Consider the following 20154-nt stretch of genomic DNA (forward strand, 5'->3'; position numbering starts at 1 on the left):
TGTAGCCCTTTGTTTTTATTGAAACTTGGCATCTTTCATGTATTTTGGAATTTTTTCTGTTGCGACTTCTTGCCGGGATATCTGCATACCTTTTTCATTTTTTTGTTGAGTTCGCCACAGTAATTTTGGTTTCCATAAATTAAGTCTTGTATATATTTATTGGGCTCTTATTTCGTGCCTATACCGTTGAAAAGAGCATTTAGTTTTCTACATTTTGATGCACTGCAACAAAATTTAAAAGCGCATGTTTGTAAGAAAAATAGGTAGGAAAAGGGTTAAACGAAAGGTGCTCTAAATTGGCAGCATTTATATGTCCTATGACATAATTGTGTCATCTGATGTCGTGTAACGCCGCGACATCAGGTCACATGACATTGTATGATGTCACGGCATCACGCGACTACTTTCACGCAGATGACGTCGCGGTGAACCTTCCAAAACGCCGACGGCGTCTCGTGAACAGCGTGAAGTCATCAGCGTGACGTCATCATCGAGGCCACATGCCACATGCACGAAAGCGCTAAGAGCTGGCCCTATAAATGCTATAGGCTTCTTGCACCTGAAGTCACTTCTGGACATGCCACCAAGCAGCGTGTTTGAAGACCAGAAAATTCAATGTCAATATAAGCCATCTGCGGCCCTGCCGGCGGTTACCTGCGTGACACTGATTGCTACATTTCCTATTTTCGTCCGCGTAAGCGATTCTTTGTTAGGTTACAGACATGGGAGAGTTAGCACTTGCACAGGAGGCACAAGGCTGGCGATGAAAAACGCAGATGATAATATAGGGGGTTTGGGATGACGCTTGGCAAGTTTTTAACCGAAACCATATGTTCATTTTTACTAAATAAGAAGTTTTTTTTGTAAATTTATTTTTGCAATCCCTGACGTCTGTCGTGGTTGACAGTTCGTTCCCGAAAAGAGTTAACCTTTTTCTCAACCACCTTCTTGGTAGGAATTTTTTAAAGTCTCCATAGAAACATCCGACATGTTTGCACTAAACTCGCTCCAGTTCGTGCTCAGTGTTCCGCAATCTCCGCTTGCGGGGGAATTTCCCGCCGCAGGGACCGAGTCCGGCCTGAAGCTGTACCTGTCCGAAGTGGTTGGGCTGATCCAGCAGGGGCTGGAGTGCCCCTCGTGGCCCCTGCGGGCCCAGGCTGGGGTGACCGCCTGCGCCCTGGCTCAGACCCTGGGTCCCTTCCTGGACTGGGCCTGGACCGAGCTGCTGCTCACCGCCCTGCTGGCCGCCCTCTCGGGACGCACCTGGGCCGGCAAGGTGGGATCTCTTCCTTCTCTTTAACCCTTTTGGTCTTTTTTTTCCTGCACGCCAAACGCAAATGTTTTATCTCGGTAACACTGTAGCATGCACTGCGATGAAAATTTATTAATGAAAGACCTTATTTTATGGGAAAAAAGTTAATTAATGTCTGCATGCCTCTAACAAAGAACATTTTTCTTATATTGTACTCTTCGAGACACAATATTATGCAGTGGCACATTGACCTCGCACCCCGAGGATACTTGTTTGAGTAACCCTTGTACTTTCAGAACCAGATCTTCTTTGTTTTTAGCCCTCGAATACAGAGTTCATTCGTAATTTTTAGATCTCAATGTTTGTGTGAGGTTGGGCAAGATAGATTCGCCATTCCGTAACAATGAAAAAGCATACCAAAACAGAAGCCGCCAGAACAAACGAAATTACACATCATCAAAAAGCAACACCACAAGATCAAACAATGTTTTCATTGCTTGCTCGTGTTTGCCATTACATCTAAAAAAGAAATAACTGCCCAGTTGGGAGGGGCAGGTAGAAAACTGAAATTGAAACCACGGGGGAACTTGCCTGGGTATACCTCGAGCGTGGCACTCATAAAATTAAAAAAAGACACTACCTAAAAAATTGTGTTTTTAAGTTGTATTTTTTACAGATAGTCTTTATAGCATGTAGAACTCCTAAACAATGCTGTCAGGAAGTTTCATTTCTGTAACTGAATTATTTTTTCCAGAAGAAAATATTTTCGACTTGCCGACATTATCTAAAGAGCAAACCCTTTGGCCTTTGATCGCGTTTATGTTAGCTTAACGTTTTAGAATCGCATGTCGGTTCAGGAAAACATATAATATTATAATAAAATGCTGCGTGGAGCTAGCTTCTGGAGTTTCTATGCTTAAATTTTCTGAGGAATGTGGCTGTAAAGTTTCTGTATTTTTATGCTTTTTTTGTTACGTAAAGTAGTGGTTTCTTGGTTTCTTCTACCTAATGCATGGAAAAAGCAAAAATTTCCAGATTCTTATTTTTGAATCAAATTGTGTCAATTCTACAAGTTATTTCCCTGGTTACATGACAAAGGTGTTATACTGCGTATTTCGCCGAAAAAAGTGTCCATTATCATTACCATCTTTAACCTATAGTTTTCCTCAGTGGATGCAGCGTTTATTTAATGCACTTTTATGAAACTTGTTAAAGGATTAATATATAAGCTTGAGACTTTGCGTGGCACCCTCTAGGACAGCAACGAATATGCCCTGTTAATTTATACAAATGGGACTAACGGTTACAAGGTTTGCCTTTCGGAATAGTGTGGACTGGTTTCCAAGTATTAGAAGCATGCGACGAAATAGCAGCACCACAGTGGGGCTCATAGCAGAAGCATTTTGGTCGGCTGCTACATCATCTGTAGCAGCCGACCTTAGTTTCTAATCGATGTCGGCTTGCCTCAGCTCTATGCAAAACGTTCCGAGCCACAGTCGGGGCCAGCTTTTCTTATGAGAGGCCCAGATGTCGAAAACATGTGTACTGGCGAAAAGAGCCGAGATCGTCTCAATCTCGGTGTGTCTACTCGATCTCGCTGCGAGCAAAGAGGAATCTGGTAGTAGGAAAAGCGAAAAATACTTCTTACAAAAATTTATTTAACTAGGTACTGGCACTGGTCATTGTCGTCCCATAGTGATTTTAGGATCGTCAAACACGGGGCGCTTCGTAGAGGCGTAATCCAGCGCAGACGAACAAAAACGTCGTTGCCACTTACAACTGCATGGGACATGATCGAACCTGAGCTCCGAGCGACTCCTGCAGGTCGAATGGCCTGAGAACAGAAACAGAGCAGTGCTGGATGCGGATAGGGTTTCGAATGTCAAGGTGCCAAACCTTTACTCCAGAGTGAGTTTGCCGGAGTGTGTGGCACTTCACTGTGCGACGTGATGCAGATACTGTCGTTGGTGGAGCTGCCAACCGGATGCCGAGGCGGAGCAGCGTACCCCATTTAGATGTCGCATGCTCCCTATAGGTATCATTCATTTTAAAATTTGATTGGTCAATACTTGAACTATAAGGGGAAGAGGTTGTGTAGAGTAGGGTGTAGAACACCATAGGCGTAATTTGTTTTAAAATTCCAATATTCTATACTGGAACTGTAAACAGGGGTAACACAGTATAGATAACGGTTAAGAGTTTAGCTTGTTGGTACATACTTATATATATATATGAGCTTGAACTTTAGAATTAGTCCAAGTTGATATATATACAGTATAGATGTCGGTGACACCTGAAAGAGATTGATATGAATATAGGGCAGTATTTCCCAGCTATTTAAAGTACATAAATGGCACAGAAAACAGAAAGGTGTGATGCCATTGCAGTTGGAGAAGGAAAGTATTGCCTGCTATTGTAATAAGCAACTGGAACCAAAATGGAGGTCTTCCAGACATCTTATTCACAGCATGAGCCCAATGCGTTTTCTGACATTCTGGCATTGCATGACATTTGAGCTCGTACGTGTGGTCAAAGTGCCACACAAGGCAATGAGCATGTGCAAGAAGTGGAGCAGCTGAAGGCTCCATGTAAACCTTCTGCAAGTTCGTTTCAGATTCTCGTGTTTTCTCATTTGGGCTCGCATTCAAGGATTCGACAATTTCTAAAGCTGTCGGCACCTGGGGGTGAAGAGTGACTGTTGGAAGAAGTGTGTCGCCTGTAGCCTCTTTTTTCTTTGTTGTGGACGGCTCTTTTTGTTTGCCGCAGGAGTCCCTTCTCAAGGCGTTGTCTGCTGTTGGCGTCAACTGCGTGTAAGATTCCTCCTGTCTTCTTGTTTTTATTCTCGTTTTAACATGGAACACATCATAGGGGAGAACTAGGCACTTTCCAGAATTGCGAAAAAGCATCGCACAAACATTGCGTGCATAATTATACACCCACACAATGAAAACGTCACGGGCGGAGTGGGCATGTGCGATGTCATGTGACTTATCATTAGTTTCCAGTGTATAAGTTGCAGTTTTTCTTCAAAGATTTTCGTTGGTGCACCTCATGCAATGGTACAACTTCTACCAATTTTTTTCCTCTATAAATAGCAAGCTTAAAGGCCGGCGACCAGACTCGAGATTCTGCAAGGCAGAAGATCCTCGATCCTCCTCACCATGGGGAGGAGGAAAGAGGCAACAGTAGATAAAAGGGGGAGAGGAGGAAGCGGGGGAAAAGTGGAAAAGCGAAGCTATATTTCTCGTTTGGCTAACTGGCGACAATATATAAACTTGCTTCCACTTCTGCCTGTATCGCAATCATAGCACACATATGCAGGTTTATCAGTGTAGTTTCGCCGCGCTGACCGTACAAATATGTATAACAAGCGACTTATAAACCAGAAAAATACGGTATGTGGTCATGTAATACCTGTGATCGCACGAAGGTCACTGTATTATGTCTTAACGCCACAATGTGGCGTCACAGTGTCACATATGATGCTACAAAACATCCCTTTTGCCATCACGATCCATGGGTCGCACCAACCATGTAATTCTGTGACTGAGAGTCACTGACACTTACCGGCCCAGAAACGTATTCTAGGTACGTTGACTTTCTCAGGACTGCGCTATATTTTTTGAGAGGTGCTTACATTGGGATCAGATTTGCCCACTTCGAGGCTTTTCTGTTCTTTCAACCAGATTCTGTGACAATTAGTGTGAGTCTATTCATATTGATTGCAAGATTTTCTCGATCCTGACACACAATGTCTATGAACGATGGTCGTGCGTTGCTTTCCCGTGGAGCATGTCGACTGCTGCAATTACTGCAAGCACCTCAGCAAATCATGGGTCGTTGACATTGTTTTTGCACAACAACGCCTCCTATGCTGCTGCATTAAGTGCAGCGTTTTACCGTCTCAAGAGTCAAGTGCAAACCACAATTCCTGGAAGCAATATTTTCCAAACGTTGTCATTTGCACAGATTGTAGCAATTAACGTTTTCTATGATCCGTGGAAATTCAGCCATGCAAGCCTTCCTCATCAATGGCATCTGTTACACCCGAGCAGATACAATGCTCTTGCTGCTCCACACTATTGCAACAGGTGTGGAGCATCAACTGCATTAATATTCTAACTTTCAAAGCATTTTAGCATATGTCAGTCCCCAGCTTTGTATGAGAGATGTTCCTTTCCATTCTGGCTAGCATGGTTCTACTAATATTAGCTTGCTTTTTTATACTTTTCCAGGGCAACAAACGGCGATTCTGGGGATAACCTGCCAATGCGGAGTGCCTTTCTAAATAAGGTTTGTTGCTACAAATTTTATGCCTTCCCTCTTTCTCAATACAATCATTTATTATTTCACAATTCTGTCACAATACTAGTGAGCGATGCTTCGTATTGAAAACTGAATTAAATAGATGCACAGTAGCTGAAGACTGAAACATGAGGCATGCTGATACCTTACTCGTATTGTAAGCCTAACACTTTGATAGTTAAGTAATTAATTATTTTATGCACGTCGCAAATGCCGAAGCGTCTGCCCATACTCTGCAGTATTCCGGCCCACTGTAGGCGAAAAAAGACGCCGTGTAACCAAGATTTCCGTTGCACTTCAAAACGAAATTATTTCTCGGTCCTCTGCTAGGGCGTGCCAGATGCCTTTCGTTGGTTTTTTCAACAAAAGGCAACCAATTTGCCCAAACTTCCTGATTCGTCTCGAAATGCATTGTTTGTGCAGGTTTCCGAGGCGCTCGTCCGAGAGTGCCGCAAAGAGAACCCCACCTACAAGGAGCAGGCTGTGTTGAGCCTGGCGCAGCTCGTGGAGAAGCACGAACTAGACTACTTTGCACCACTGCTCGAGATCCTCGAGCCACAGCTCAGGAAGGTAAGGGGAACCACAGCCTGATGGGCTGTTAAAATGGAATGGTTTCTGGAGCGCATAGATTGTAGAGTTTTTAGATTAGAGAAGCTATGACCTGGCAAATAACCAAAGCCCTGTGGCAAAGTCTATGAGGCAGTCAGAGTGTCGGAGCATAACTGGCAGAGGATGAAATATAATATCAAAAGTGTCGGAGCGTAACTTGGCAAAAACTATGAGCTGATCAAAGTGTAATGGCAAATGACATAAATATGTGCCAATCAAAGTGTCCATAACTTGGCGAGAACTAGGAGTCACACAAAGCGTCGGAGCATGACTTGGCAGAAAATATGAGCCGATCAAAGCTTAGTGGCATATGACAAAAATATGTGCCAATCGGAGTGTCTGAGTATAACTTGTCAAAAACTGGGCAAAAGCTATGAGCCAATCAAAGTGTCTGAGCATAACTTAGCAAGAACTAGGAGTCACTCGGAGCATCAGAGCGTAACTTGGCATAAACTATGAGCCGATCAAAGTACAATGACAAAGGGAAAAAATCTGTGCCAATCAGTATTGGAGCATAACTTGACGAAAACTATAAGCCAATCGAATTGTCGAAACAGTACATAGTTAGCAAGAACTAGGAGCCACTCAGAATGTTGGAACGTAACGTGGCAAAAAGCTTGGTGAAAACTACGAGCCAATCAGTGTCAGAACATAACTTAGTAAGGACTAGGAGCCACTAAGAATGTTGGATCATAACGTGGCAGAAAGCTTGGTGGAAACTAGGAGCGAATCGGAGTGTCAGAACATAACAAAGCTTGGTGAAAACTATGAGCCAATCAGAGTGTCAGAACATAACAAAGCTTGGTAAAAACTATGAGCCAATCAGAGTGTAAGAACATAACTTAGTAAGGACTAGGAGCCACTCAGAATGTTGGAACATAACATGGCAGAAAGCTTGGTGAAAACTACGAGCCAGTCAGAATGTCAGTACATAACTTAGTAAAGACTAGGAGCCACTCAAAATGTTGGATCGTAACGTGGCAGAAAGCTTGGTGAAAACTAGGAGCGGATCAGTATGTCAGAACATAACAAAGCTTGGTGAAAACTATGAGCCAATCAGAGTGTCAGAACATAACAAAGCTTGGTGAAAACTATGAGCCAATCAGAGTGTCAGAACATAACTTAGTAAGGACTAGGAGCCACTCAGAATGTTGGAACATAACATGGCAGAAAGCTTGGTGAAAACTACGAGCCAGTCAGAGTGTCAGAACATAACAAATCTTGGTGAAAACTATGAGCCAACCAGAGTGTCAGAACATAACTTAGTAAGGACTAGGAGCCACTCAGAATGTTGGATCATAACGTGGCAGAAAGCTTGGTGAAAACTAGGAGCGGATCAGAATGTCAGAACATAACAAAGCTTGGTGAAAGCTATGAGCCAATCAGAGTGTCAGAACATAACAAAGCTTGGTGAAAACTATGAGCCAATCAGAGTGTCAGAACATAACTTAGTAAGGACTAGGAGCCACTCAGAATGTTGGAACATAACATGGCAGAAAGCTTGGTGAAAACTACGAGCCAGTCAGAGTGTCAGAACATAACAAAGCTTGGTGAAAACTATGAGCCAATCAGAGTGTCAGAACATAACTTAGTAAGGACTAGGAGCCACTCAGAATGTTGGATCATAACGTGGCAGAAAGCTTGGTGAAAACTAGGAGCGGATCAGAATGTCAGAACATAACAAAGCTTGGTGAAAGCTATGAGCCAATCAGAGTGTCAGAACATAACTTAGTAAGGACTAGGAGCCACTCAGAATGTTGGATCATAACGTGGCAGAAAGCTTGGTGAAAACTAGGAGCGGATCAGTATGTCAGAACATAACAAAGCTTGGTGAAAACTAGGAGCGGATCAGAATGTCAGAACATAACAAAGCTTGGTGAAAACTATGAGCCAATCAGAGTGTCAGAACATAACAAAGCTTGGTGAAAACTATGAGCCAATCAGAGTGTCAGAACATAACTTAGTAAGGACTAGGAGCCACTCAGAATGTTGGAACATAACATGGCAGAAAGCTTGGTGAAAACTACGAGCCAGTCAGAGTGTCAGAACATAACAAAGCTTGGTGAAAACTATGAGCCAATCAGAGTGTCAGAACATAACTTAGTAAGGACTAGGAGCCACTCAGAATGTTGGATCATAACGTGGCAGAAAGCTTGGTGAAAACTAGGAGCGGATCAGAATGTCAGAACATAACAAAGCTTGGTGAAAGCTATGAGCCAATCAGAGTGTCAGAACATAACTTAGTAAGGACTAGGAGCCACTCAGAATGTTGGATCATAACGTGGCAGAAAGCTTGGTGAAAACTAGGAGCGGATCAGTATGTCAGAACATAACAAAGCTTGGTGAAAACTATGAGCCAATCAGTGTCAGAACATAACAAAGCTTGGTGAAAACTATGAGCCAATCAGAGTGTCAGAACATAACTTAGTAAGGACTAGGAGCCGCTCAGAATGTTGGAACATAACATGGCAGAAAGCTTGGTGAAAACTACGAGCCAGTCAGAGTGTCAGAACATAACAAATCTTGGTGAAAACTATGAGCCAACCAGAGTGTCAGTACATAACTTAGTAAGGACTAGGAGCCACTCAAAATGTTGGATCGTAATGTGGCAGAAAGCTTGGTGAAAACTAGGAGCGGATCAGAATGTCAGAACATAACAAAGCTTGGTGAAAACTATGAGCCAACCAGAGTGTCAGAACATAACAAAGCTTGGTGAAAACTATGAGCCAATCAGAGTGTCAGAACATAACTTAGTAAGGACTAGGAGCCACTCAGAATGTTAGAACATAACATGACAGAAAGCTTGGTGAAAACTACGAGCCAGTCAGAGTGTCAGAACATAACAAAGCTTGGTGAAAACTATGAGCCAATCAGAGTGTCAGAACATAACTTAGTAAGGACTAGGAGCCACTCAGAATGTTGGATCACAACGTGGCAGAAAGCTTGGTGAAAACTAGGAGCGGATCAGAATGTCAGAACATAACAAAGCTTGGTGAAAGCTATGAGCCATTCAGAGTGTCAGAACATAACAAAGCTTGGTGAAAACTATGAGCCAATCAGAGTGTCAGAACATAACTTAGTAAGGACTAGGAGCCACTCAGAATGTTGGAACATAACATGGCAGAAAGCTTGGTGAAAACTGCAAGCCAGTCAGAGTGTCAGAACATAACAGAGCTTGGTGAAAACTATGAGCCAATCAGTGTCAGAACATAACTTAGTAAGGACTAGGAGTCACTCAGAATGTTGGAGCATAACATGGCAGAAAGCTTGGTGAAAACTACGAGCCAGTCAGAGTGTCAGAACATAACAAAGCTTGGTGAAAACTATGAGCCAATCAGAGTGTCAGAACATAACTTAGTAAGGACTAGGAGCCACTCAGAATATTGGAACATAATGTGGCAGAAAGCTTGGTGAAAACTATGAGCCAATCAGTGTGTCAGAACATAACTTTGCAATAACTAGGAGCGACTTAGAGCATCGGAGCATGGCTTGGTAAAATCCATTGGCCTTTCAAAACGTAAAGGCAAGTGAGGATGCACCAGAGTGCATCCTCAGTAAAAACAGTTTTTGAATGGTGTAGCAGAAGGAACAGGAAGTTAAAAAAAAAAGGGCGGTTTCGCCATGCGGCTCATTGAAAGTCAGTCGCAAAATTGTAAGCTTACCTGGATACTTCCCATCAAGCCATTTGTTGCAGAATATGTTGTGTTTTTGTGTCAGTACCTCCAAGGAGGCTACCCGAAAAAGTAAAATGTGCAAAACAAATCAAAGCAGGTCAACGCAAACACACGACACATTCTGCGTCAGTCAGACTCATGCAAAGCTTCGAGGTAAGTTAAAAAATTTTATTGTGCAAGTGGTGTTGATCGCCCTTTCGAACTAATTTCGCATACATCTGGGTTACATTTTCTATATGTGGTCACTGCGCATACACGATGCATCGTCGTAGCTTGTTAAGGGGGGACACTACCCAGAAAAAAAGATTTCTGCAAAAAACGTTCATGTTGAAAAATGCCCTATTCACATCTGCCAACATAGAGTATTCCCAGAAAGTTTCATTTGTTTACAATACATGTTTCTTCTTTTACAAATTATTTTCAGTCCGCCAATGCTAAAAAAAAGGTAGAGTTTCGAGCACTTCGAATGCGTTTTTCTCCAATCCACTTTTGGGCATTAATCCCACCTTAATAAAACTATTGTTTCAGTACGAAACCATTAAGAGACTTAATATTTGCGGCTTATATGCCAAAATTTTATGGAGCCGGTTACTATGAATTTAGATTTTTCATTTTCATGTTCCTTTATTATGAAAAACTTTAATTTGCGGAACATTGTAAATGTGAAACAAAACAAACATTTTTTTTTTTTATTTGCAAAGTCCATTTTTTCTTAAATTTATTTTTATAGTAACCAGCAACAGGTATTCCAGTATGCATTTCACCAGAAAGATATGTGGTTATCAACACCATTTCTCAACGATTGATTCATTGAGCAGGTTCCATGCAAAGCTATGCTTTCTTTCGTTCTGGGAGTATAGTACCTCATAAAATTGGGTCGTAGGGAAGGAGGGACTTTGCATGCCCTCCTTCATTGTGGCTATAAACACCACCTGCAAGTATCACACCGCTTGGGTGAGCGGTTCAAAAGTGGACAATCCCAGGTAGTGTCACCCCTTAAAGGCCGCTATGTTGGAACCATGGTTTGATCGAATCGGATGTCCAAAATACGCTTTCCTCGATATTATGAATTTTCCGACTTAACAAAATATTTTGAGACTGCTCTCAACTTTGTTAGGTTGAGTTTCAACTATGATTTGTCTGTCTTTCCTTCACAGACTCTGGTTGAGCTTCATGCGACTTTTGAGAAACCTCATTAGAATACTGTATTTTAAGAACTGTAGTCCAGAAATAGGCCATAGCTGTGCGCTTCATGGTTAAGCGCATGCTGACTGCAAGCGTTTACCAGATCCATTTCATGTTGTCAAAACTATTTTTCGTGGCAAACCATAAGTGGCTTTACTCACCGCTTGTGCTGATGACGACATAAGAATACTCAAAATGGAAAGCTTGCTAGTAATGGTAATTAGAAATAAGGGAAGACACAAATTTTTGTGTCTTACCTTATTTCTAATGAAATGGGAATACCTCCTATGTGCAAATGCAAATTTTGGTTGAAAAAAAAAATTGTTTTATTATATAGTTTGTACCCTGTGCAGTGTCCTCACTTGGTGCATACCCTGCATGTGAAAAAATTCTTCTACACGGGCCATCATAAAAAATGCCCGTTTTATTAGCGCACAAAGTTTGTATTATAAAAAGAATCATCATTATATAAGTGTTATCCACAAAAATTCCTCGCGATGAGACGCGACAGAAGATATTAAAAAAACAAATCCTCGTACTGTAGCTTGCGCTTATAGATAGTCTGCATAGCATGAAACTTTAATATTTTGAAAAAACACCTTTTTGCAGGCGGCCGACCGTAAGCGTTCGAGCGAGGACGACGACAGCGAAGGTCGCTGGGACTTGGAGTCTCAGCTGCGGTTCCAGTCCGTGGGCTTCGAAGCCCTCGGCCAGGCCTGGCCCAAGGATCCCATCACCCAGGGTGAGCGAAAAAGCTGTTTCTTGCCTCGTACGCCGACGGGCCAAAGAAAAAAAAAATGTAAAGGTTATGGCTAGGGTTTTGCGTTTTTGGCGCATGGCGACGAACCCCGAGACCAGTTCGCGCACTTGCATTTGCTTACGACAGAGTTCTTCTCGCGATCTACGAGCAGTTTTGGGGCCATCTATGAGCTGACCCCGGAACTGCATTTTGCTAAAAATTGCGGCATTTGCGAAATCAAGCATATGTACCATCTATGAGAAATGCTTGTTTATATTCTCAAAAGGTTTTCACGCCAATAAAGAAAGAATGATGCGCGAAAAACACGCCGAGAACACTTAAAAGTGCTTATGTTTAGGAATGTGAAAGCATTGGTAGTCCGGCGGGTGAAATGTTTTGCTCCGGCGATGACATCACGCTCCCCCACTGAGCAGGCGCGGCACCCCCGCCGGCTCCACGGCTTCTGTGACGAAGCATCTGCGTTGCTGTGCTTTTCTTTGTGTTTTATTTCTGAGGTGCCTCTGCTTTGACCTTAAAGGGATGGTGAACCAAAATTTCGATTTCAGAAAAAGCAATGCAGGAAATGTAGGCGGGACGCTACAATCCCTACACCACTACTCGTAAGGCGATATCTCGAATGGATGGCCGTATTTTTGGAAAAAGAGGTCGAGATTGAACCAGGCCGACAAGGCGCGTGACGTCAATATACCGAGTTTTCTCCTCTCTTCGCTTTGCTCCCTCAAGGCCGCGAGGCGGAGAAGACGCGAGGACGTTCCCTCTCCTTCTCAGAGAAACATGACGACATCATCTCTTTCAAATGCGCCTCCTTTTCTTGAAAAATACGGTCATCCGTTCGAGATATCGCAGTATGAGTGATGTTTTGGTGTTTGTAGCATCCCATTGCACGCTTTTACCACGTGTTTTGTGGAATCAAAATTTCGGTTCAGCATCCCTTTAAGCAGCGCGTGCTTGATGACATGTTTTTATGGCCATCCTTCGGGCACAACGCCGGCGCCTTTTTGCGCGATGGGACATATAGGGCTTTCGCCTTAAAAAGTGGGAGATATCCGAAAATCCCAAGCGTTCGAAGACCATCCGACAGATGGGACTAGTGTGACAATTCGTCGTAAGAGATCACAAGTATACTTTCAATGCACTCGGTCGTAAACAGTCACAAGTGTATGAACCGGCCTTCAGAAAGGGATCCTAGAGCCGGTTTCGTAAGAATCGGGGTATAGAGAAAAATCTTGAATATGGCGGCTGTTTTTAGATGAGAGAGGATTCCGAGATTCTCAGGAAGAGATCTTTAAATGATGCTTTACTTTTATTGGCCCAAAGCATGGCCCGGAGCGCATCGTCCGCGAAGCCGGTTTTTTTCATCGGCATTCGCAACCCTTGTCTTGTTTCCCTCTCTCGTCGGTACCGAGACGTTGTTCAAGTATTTGCATCATGCACGATTTCCCTGGAGGCCACGGCTGCGTCCCGTTTTCTTCAACTTAGTCCCTGACAAACAACGATTTCTTGCCAACAACAAGTGAACCCCTACTTTCCCAAATTCCAAACCAAATAATCCCCGAAAACTTTTAACCCTATTTATGTGCAAAACGGTCGGAAATCAGCTAAGTATATTGCTTGCGTAAGGGCAACACCAATTAGAACCAGCGAGGCTTGCAAACATCTTCCTCTTTTTTTCACGGAACATTGTCTTGGTCGGAGGGCGCCAACTCGGCAGTTGGATCCGAGTTCGATGCCACGGAGGTAGGAAGCGTCGTGTCATCTCCAGAGCATTACCCTGGAGATGACACGACGCCACCAGAGTTCAAGCCGGGGGAGGCTTCCGATTTGGAGGGACACGCCCCCCCCAACGACGACCGAAAACCAACAAAACCGAAAGACGCTATTGGACGGAAAGGACACCCTTGGTCGGTGGGAATGCCCTTGGGTGCATTCCCACTGACTGCGACCTCTACATCCGGCTTCGCTCGGGATTTTCTCGTTTGGCTGGCTAGAGTCGGTATGGCGCCTCCTCCTCTTCCTACCTCCATGTTCGACGCGTTGACCAAGCGCGAGGTCCAGCCGAACGTCGACGCATCACTCGTATCCAATCCCGCCCGATCTCACCATGATGACACCCAAAATTCTATTGCAGATGCTTTGACTAATCTAGGTTGTGTATCAACACACAATAGGGGACCTATGAAAGACTATAAAGCTTCATTGGGCCGGCCACGATATAGTGGCAAAGGATTTCGTGCCTCTGTGTTTCGTTTCAGCTTGCATTGTACTGCAATGGATGTTACGAGCATCAATGTCTATTGCAGTAGGCTGGATCGCGGATCAGGCCTTGTTTTGCTGCGGTCGAGTGGCTTGAAACCAGCAAATGCATTGGGCCCTATGGGGAAAACATGAAAAAGTTAGGTTTCGTACAAAACCTTTTACCTTGTAAAAGTCTCTTTACAAGACACTTTACACAAGCTTCAAAAAGTTCATTTTTATTCATTCCTTCCATAGACTTGCATGTATTGCCTGGTGTCAAGTAATGGCTGCCGGTCCTGCTACTGCCGGGCTCCGTATTAGCGGTCCAGCTTACTACAATAGAGATCAGTGGTTATGAGCCATGTTAGCCAGTCCAGTGCTCCATGCGTGCCAAGTGACTTCACGCTCGGCGTGGACTGGCCATGGATTGGCTTTGGTGACTCATAGCATCTGTAGCCGTACAGATTGTAAGGTGAAACAGAGTAGCCGACGTGAATTTTGTAGCGCCTTTTTGGAAGCTGCGAAGAAGACGCATCTTTTGGGCGCAGAGAAATACCAGGCGAGGCTATGCGACCTGCTGCTCGCCAGCTTCCCGGCGAGCACGTGGAAGGTTCAGCTGTCCATTCTGAAGGCTCTACGCAAGTTCCTCGTCAGGTGAACTCGCGTCCCTTTTCAATAATGCGATAGTGTTTATGAGCAGACCCTATGCACTTTTGAGTCTGTGACTCGCGCGCAGCTTTTGACATGCTGAATTATCAGCTCAGTATTATTGTGTTTATATGTCTACATATTATGTCTATATCCCTATAGTAAGAGAGATATATCTGAATCGTAGTAATGCTACAACGAAAGTCGTTGGTTGGTCGTGGGAGATCCGTCCGCGAGAAGTGGACAGATCAGAGAATTGTGTGAATTGGTTTTAATTGTGATGGAAGATTTTCTGGACAATGACGAAAAATATTCTTAGAATTCTAACAGAAATTCCTAAGCAGTTCAATTAAAAAAAAAAATTAGAAATGTTTTCATCGTGCAAGATTGCAAACGTCTATGGTGTTTGAACAACAGTCCACACAACGATTTGGGTAACAATTTGTTCCCGGGGTGCAAGGCTGTGATTGGCTGTGGGCCCTGTTTTCAGGCTGTCGTGGCTCAGCCCCGAAAAGCGCACGGAGTACGACAGCGGCCTGACCTCGGTGACGAGCGGAATCGTGGATGTCGCCTGCCAAGCCTTGGGTACTTAGTCATTCATTTGTGCGGTAGTTTTGCTAGAGTATTGGCATTGTGTAGCTCATCCCTTGGATGGTCCATTGGCAGTTTTCACAGAATTAAACTTTCCAAGCTTTTATGTCAGAACTGTGTCACGGTACTGCAGTTGGTGGCTTCAAAATGGCTGCCCTTTGCAATTGGTGGCTTCAAAATGACTGCTCTGTGCAGGCAAACGTGACAAAACCTGCTCACCAATCTGTGAACGCCTCTCTTCAAAGCTCCTGCTTGAACGTTGTACATACATTCTTTTAATATGATGGCATTCTTTCGCCCCCCCCCCCCCCCTCCCCAAATTTCTTGGACTTTCTGGCCTCCTAATGCCCAGTAGACCATTTCAGCTCACATTCTTACACTCCTTCAAGTTCGCACCCTCTTTGAAGGACCGGACGACCTTGACGTCATCCTTACGGTCGCCCTAGACGCCGCCCTTGAGGTTGCCCTGGAGGTCGTTCTAGAGGTCGTCCTTGAGATCGTCCTAGACGTCGTCAATGAAGTCCTCTGGGATGTCATCCTTGGAGTTGTTCTAGACGAATGCTATCGCAATTCATAGACAACCAACCATAGTGGTTTCTGCAGCAATATTTTTCTTCTGGCTTCAAGATGGTTGAATCTGACCAATCAGCAAGCTTGAGAGGCACTAATTCTTCAGTTCAAGTAGACGCAACGAATGCATTACTCTGGGAGTGTTCAGATCGACTGGGATATAACTTCGCAGTGATGAGTGCCGAGAAAACAAGGAGAGATTGCAATGTGCTCTCCTCTAACATTTGTTAGAGTAGAACTTGTCTCCTTGAAGTTAGGTTTTGCTGTGTGCTCATTGCTTTTCATGTGCTGCAGTTGCGAGTTCTAGTGCTCATGCACACATTCTCGAGTAGTGAAGCCAAACAGTGGCATACTAGGCTAGAGCCCCGTCGATATGTTCTTCTCGGGACCACAGTAAATAGACTTGGGATCTGGGATAAAGTAACAACCATTAGCGCTGTTGGGAGCCTATAGATGGTTTATTTATTTCTTGCAAACGACTACTATATTTATTCAAATATAGGTCAGCATTCTTTTTTTTTTTTTTTCAGAACAGTTGTTTTAGGTCATGGAACGGTCTATAATCGTAAGCAGAGAGTTTCAACCTAGGGGTGAACAAAATTTCCAAACCCATTGAGCTAACCTAGACGCTCCCCCACGTCAGAGGCTCCTCCCAGATATCAACTAAGGATATATCGAGTCACTACCGTAAATACTCTGGCAACAAAAAAAAATAAATAAAAAATATTGAGAATGTTTTCTGCTGTTCTTTGTTTTTTCAATTATAGGTCAACAAACCAAATTAGAAAAAAAGCATAAAGGATTAGCATAGACTACTGTTTTATGGAAAGAAAAAAAATTATACAGGCTTGATTATGCTGATAATGACCACATTCTGCATAGTTTGTGCTAGATGGTTCATTCATTTTATCTTTTCTAATATTCATGTATTTTTAGGTGTTTTTTTTTTGTTTTTTTTTTGTTTATCCAAAACCTGCCGCTTTCGCCGGCACGTGTGCATTAAAATAAAATCATTTACCCTTCTAAACCAACTGTGCTGGCAGCTCAGTGACTATGGCATCTGACTGTCAACCCACAGGCCGAGGTTCGACCCCTGCCGGAGCTCTTGCTTCATATACAGTTAAACCTCTTCATAACGAACACTGATGTAGCGAATTATCAGATATAGCAAACTAATCACGAAGTTTGGTTGGTCATGCTTTATTTGAATGGGAGTTCTAGTTATATGACGAAACCGAAACGGTGAAATCTGACGGGCTATCGGTTATAGCGAAGCAATTCCTGCTTTTCTTGCATCACAAAATACTACGAAGGTTATTAAAAAGTTGAAGAAATACAAATTTGTAAACACAAAGATTCAGGAAGTTTAGATCGCCTGATGTGCAACAATGCACGTTTCGGGAGATAGCGCCACCTATGAACCGAGCTAACAACGGCGGTTGCGCCGCTGCTGGCCTCTATGCGAGGCATCAAGAACGAGTACAGACTGAAGCCAACCGCCAACCGCGCCACTATATACCCGTTTTCACCTCAAGAAAAAAGCAAGTTTTGCTCATTGTTCATACACGGCGCAAAGTAGTTCTTACGAGGTTTGGTCTTCGAAGGAAAAAGCGATGCTTTTGACGTTTGGATGATGTACCTCTTGATAAGACGACATTTATCTAATCTAAAACTCACCTACATATATCTTAATTATCCACATAAAGGGGGAAATTAGTAATGCTCTCCGAGGAGCCGGGCTTGTTTTACTACGGTTCTTGAGGTGAAAGCAGGTATAGTACAGAGCTGCAAATGGCGACGAAGCGAAAAGCTATGTCTCTGGAGACCAAAGTGAAGGTTTTGAGTGCGGTTGACAGCGGTCGGAAGAAAAAAGACATCGCTGCAGACTTCGAGTGTGCACCAAGCACGATATCTATCATCCTGAGTACAAAGAAAAGGATCGAGGACTGCTATACAAACAACACCGTCAACACTGACCGAAAAAATCTTGGGCCTGTTTTCATGGCTTAAGAACGTAAGGGTGCGAAATCTGCCGGTGTATGGTCAGCTTCTTCAGATGAAAGCAATCACTCTGGCGTGTTTGTTAGGGCATGATGATTTCAGTGCGAGCGGCGGTTGGCTGCATTGCGGTTGCTCCAGGCGAAGAGGCACCAGCCCAAAACCACACCTTTCTTCAAATAAATAAAATAATGAATCCAGCTAAGGTCGTTTTTCATGTTGCAAATTGATATCCTCATGTTCCGAGCTATTTTTTTAATGCTGCTTAGTGACGGCTAAGCATCTCGTGGTCTGCGATGGCACGTTTTTTTATCTCGGTGCTGTGCTCATACTTGCAAAGTCTCAATTGCGGGAACGTTCACGTCAATTTTTCTGTGTACTTTTATTACGAATATCGCATATAGCGAGTGATGTTTTGCTCCTGATGCTAGTTCGTTATAATGAGGTTCGACTGTATAAGCTGTATACGTAACCTCAATGTCTATAATCTCCTAGCGTGTCAATTGTTCATGACGACTTTCTCGTAAAAAACGACTGGTAAAAACATTCTGGATTAGTACGAAGTTGGCACGAATGTGGCTCAGGTCTGTGTGCACCATCACTAATCGTCCGAAAAACTAATGTTTTGATTCTTTGATCATGTCTTCCCAGATATGACCAAGTATGCTGCGCTCTCCAGCGAGGCTCTCCTACTCATGAAAGACCTACTGGAGAAGATCAAAGGTGGTGCTCGTTCTGCCTTTCTTTATATACATCATTGATCGATTGATTAGGCCTGCCTCAGGTGGGCACTTTTCCCAGCAATTTTAGGGTTGCTGGCGAGTTGTTCCCTAGATCCTCGTGCTGCAAGACGAATTTCTGGGATTGGGTCTATCTCGTAACGGGCGAGCAACTCTGACGTTCGAAGCAGCAGCAGCAGCCAATGGGGGTTGCAGTATTTTCACGTGGCCCTCCTGTGGTGGTGATGATAACCGGACATCAGGTTTAACTTGGTTTGGATTTGTAATTAATGGTTAAAGTCACATTAATAATGCATAACTTTGTGTCTTTAATTTTAATTTGAAATGACGACACTTGCAAAACGTTGCAATTCAAATTTAGCGGTTGCTGCGCGTGAATGTGAGAAACTAGTGTTGCAACATCGAAACACTGGGAGAAAAGCCTCAAGGTACACCTAAATACTTTTAACGAGTTGTGAATGCGAAAGCGTGCAAGCCGCTCGTCCGCTCCTTTATTTCGTCTGCTGCATACTTTTCGTCGCTGCTCAGCGCGCGCGCTCTCCTGGGCGCACTGACCTTGGACAATCAGTGTTGATGGTGCACTGACGGACACGCAGCGCCATGGGACGAGCGGTCGTTGAAACTGATGTGCAGCGGCCAATGGGGAGCCCTGTCGACGCGCGCCAGCCAGTGGGATTGAAGCCGAAAATCTCTCAGCTTTACTCCGCTCCTTTGGGATCAGGGAATTTAGGTGCCGTGGCTAGCTTTTCGCGTGGTTTCATAGCTGGGAGCTGGCTTCACTTGGAGAAGGGATTTAAGGCGCCATTTGGCATGGCTCGCTCCATGAGACATTTAATGTTTTAGCATTAAAATTGCCGCATCTGAAGTGGGCCTTAGGATTTCTTGGTGCAAGAGTTAGGAAGTGTAAGCTTTATGTCATTGGACAAAGTTGTTGACCGGGCCCTAGATAGACAATACAGATGTTAACTTTTGCTAAAAGTTGTTGAAAATGGAGCTTGCTCCAAACCAAAAACATCCTGCCATTCTATTGGAGACTCCAGCGAAATCGATGCCGCGTAGCGGCAATGCTCAGAAGAGCAGGTCGTTTCGACTCTGTCGTCTGCTATTGCTGCTTGGTTCTCGTAGGCAGCATAGAAACAAACACGGTTTCCAGTAATTATTTTTATACCTCCACCATGTCATTCCTACTGACTAGAAAAATGTTTCTACTGTCGAAAAATTGTTTTGCTTTCATATGCAACACAGATTTTAAAATACAGTGCAGAAAATTTATGGTGGTCCGTGTGCTGATTGACGAAAACGACCTTTCGTCTGCCATTCTGCCTGACCAGCGCGCCCCCTATAGTTTGCTGGAGTTGCGAATATGGCAGCCACAGGGGAGCATGCCATATGCAACGTTTAATCATTATGTTGTAAAAAAACATCTTGGAATGTTTATGCAACCATCTTTTAAATAGTACAGGAATGATTGTAGATTTTTTTTTTTTCCTTGCCAACATTCAAAGAAAGTGCATTCATCTACAATTAAAATCGGACACCATCCGATCACATCTGTGATTGGACTACAGTATCTCGCCAAACAAATTT

The 20154-nt window shown here is 43.6% G+C and overlaps 1 protein-coding gene across 1 annotated transcript in view; it reads left to right on the forward strand.

Annotated features, from left to right (window-relative positions):
- The window catches only part of LOC115316623 (proteasome adapter and scaffold protein ECM29), a 100360-nt gene that overhangs the window by 79844 nt on the left and 362 nt on the right, over positions 1-20154 (forward strand). Inside the window, exons 38-45 of the mRNA XM_040221482.2 lie at positions 1065-1276; positions 4019-4062; positions 5488-5545; positions 5981-6127; positions 11635-11767; positions 14569-14674; positions 15159-15253; positions 18479-18550. Coding sequence (XP_040077416.1) covers positions 1065-1276; positions 4019-4062; positions 5488-5545; positions 5981-6127; positions 11635-11767; positions 14569-14674; positions 15159-15253; positions 18479-18550 — 867 coding nt within the window. The remainder of the gene's footprint in view (positions 1-1064; positions 1277-4018; positions 4063-5487; positions 5546-5980; positions 6128-11634; positions 11768-14568; positions 14675-15158; positions 15254-18478; positions 18551-20154) is intronic.

The sequence above is a fragment of the Ixodes scapularis genome, unplaced genomic scaffold (assembly GCF_016920785.2).
Source record: "Ixodes scapularis isolate PalLabHiFi unplaced genomic scaffold, ASM1692078v2 PGA_scaffold12__126_contigs__length_90152505, whole genome shotgun sequence".
In the NCBI taxonomy this organism is placed as follows: Eukaryota; Metazoa; Arthropoda; class Arachnida; order Ixodida; family Ixodidae; genus Ixodes; species Ixodes scapularis.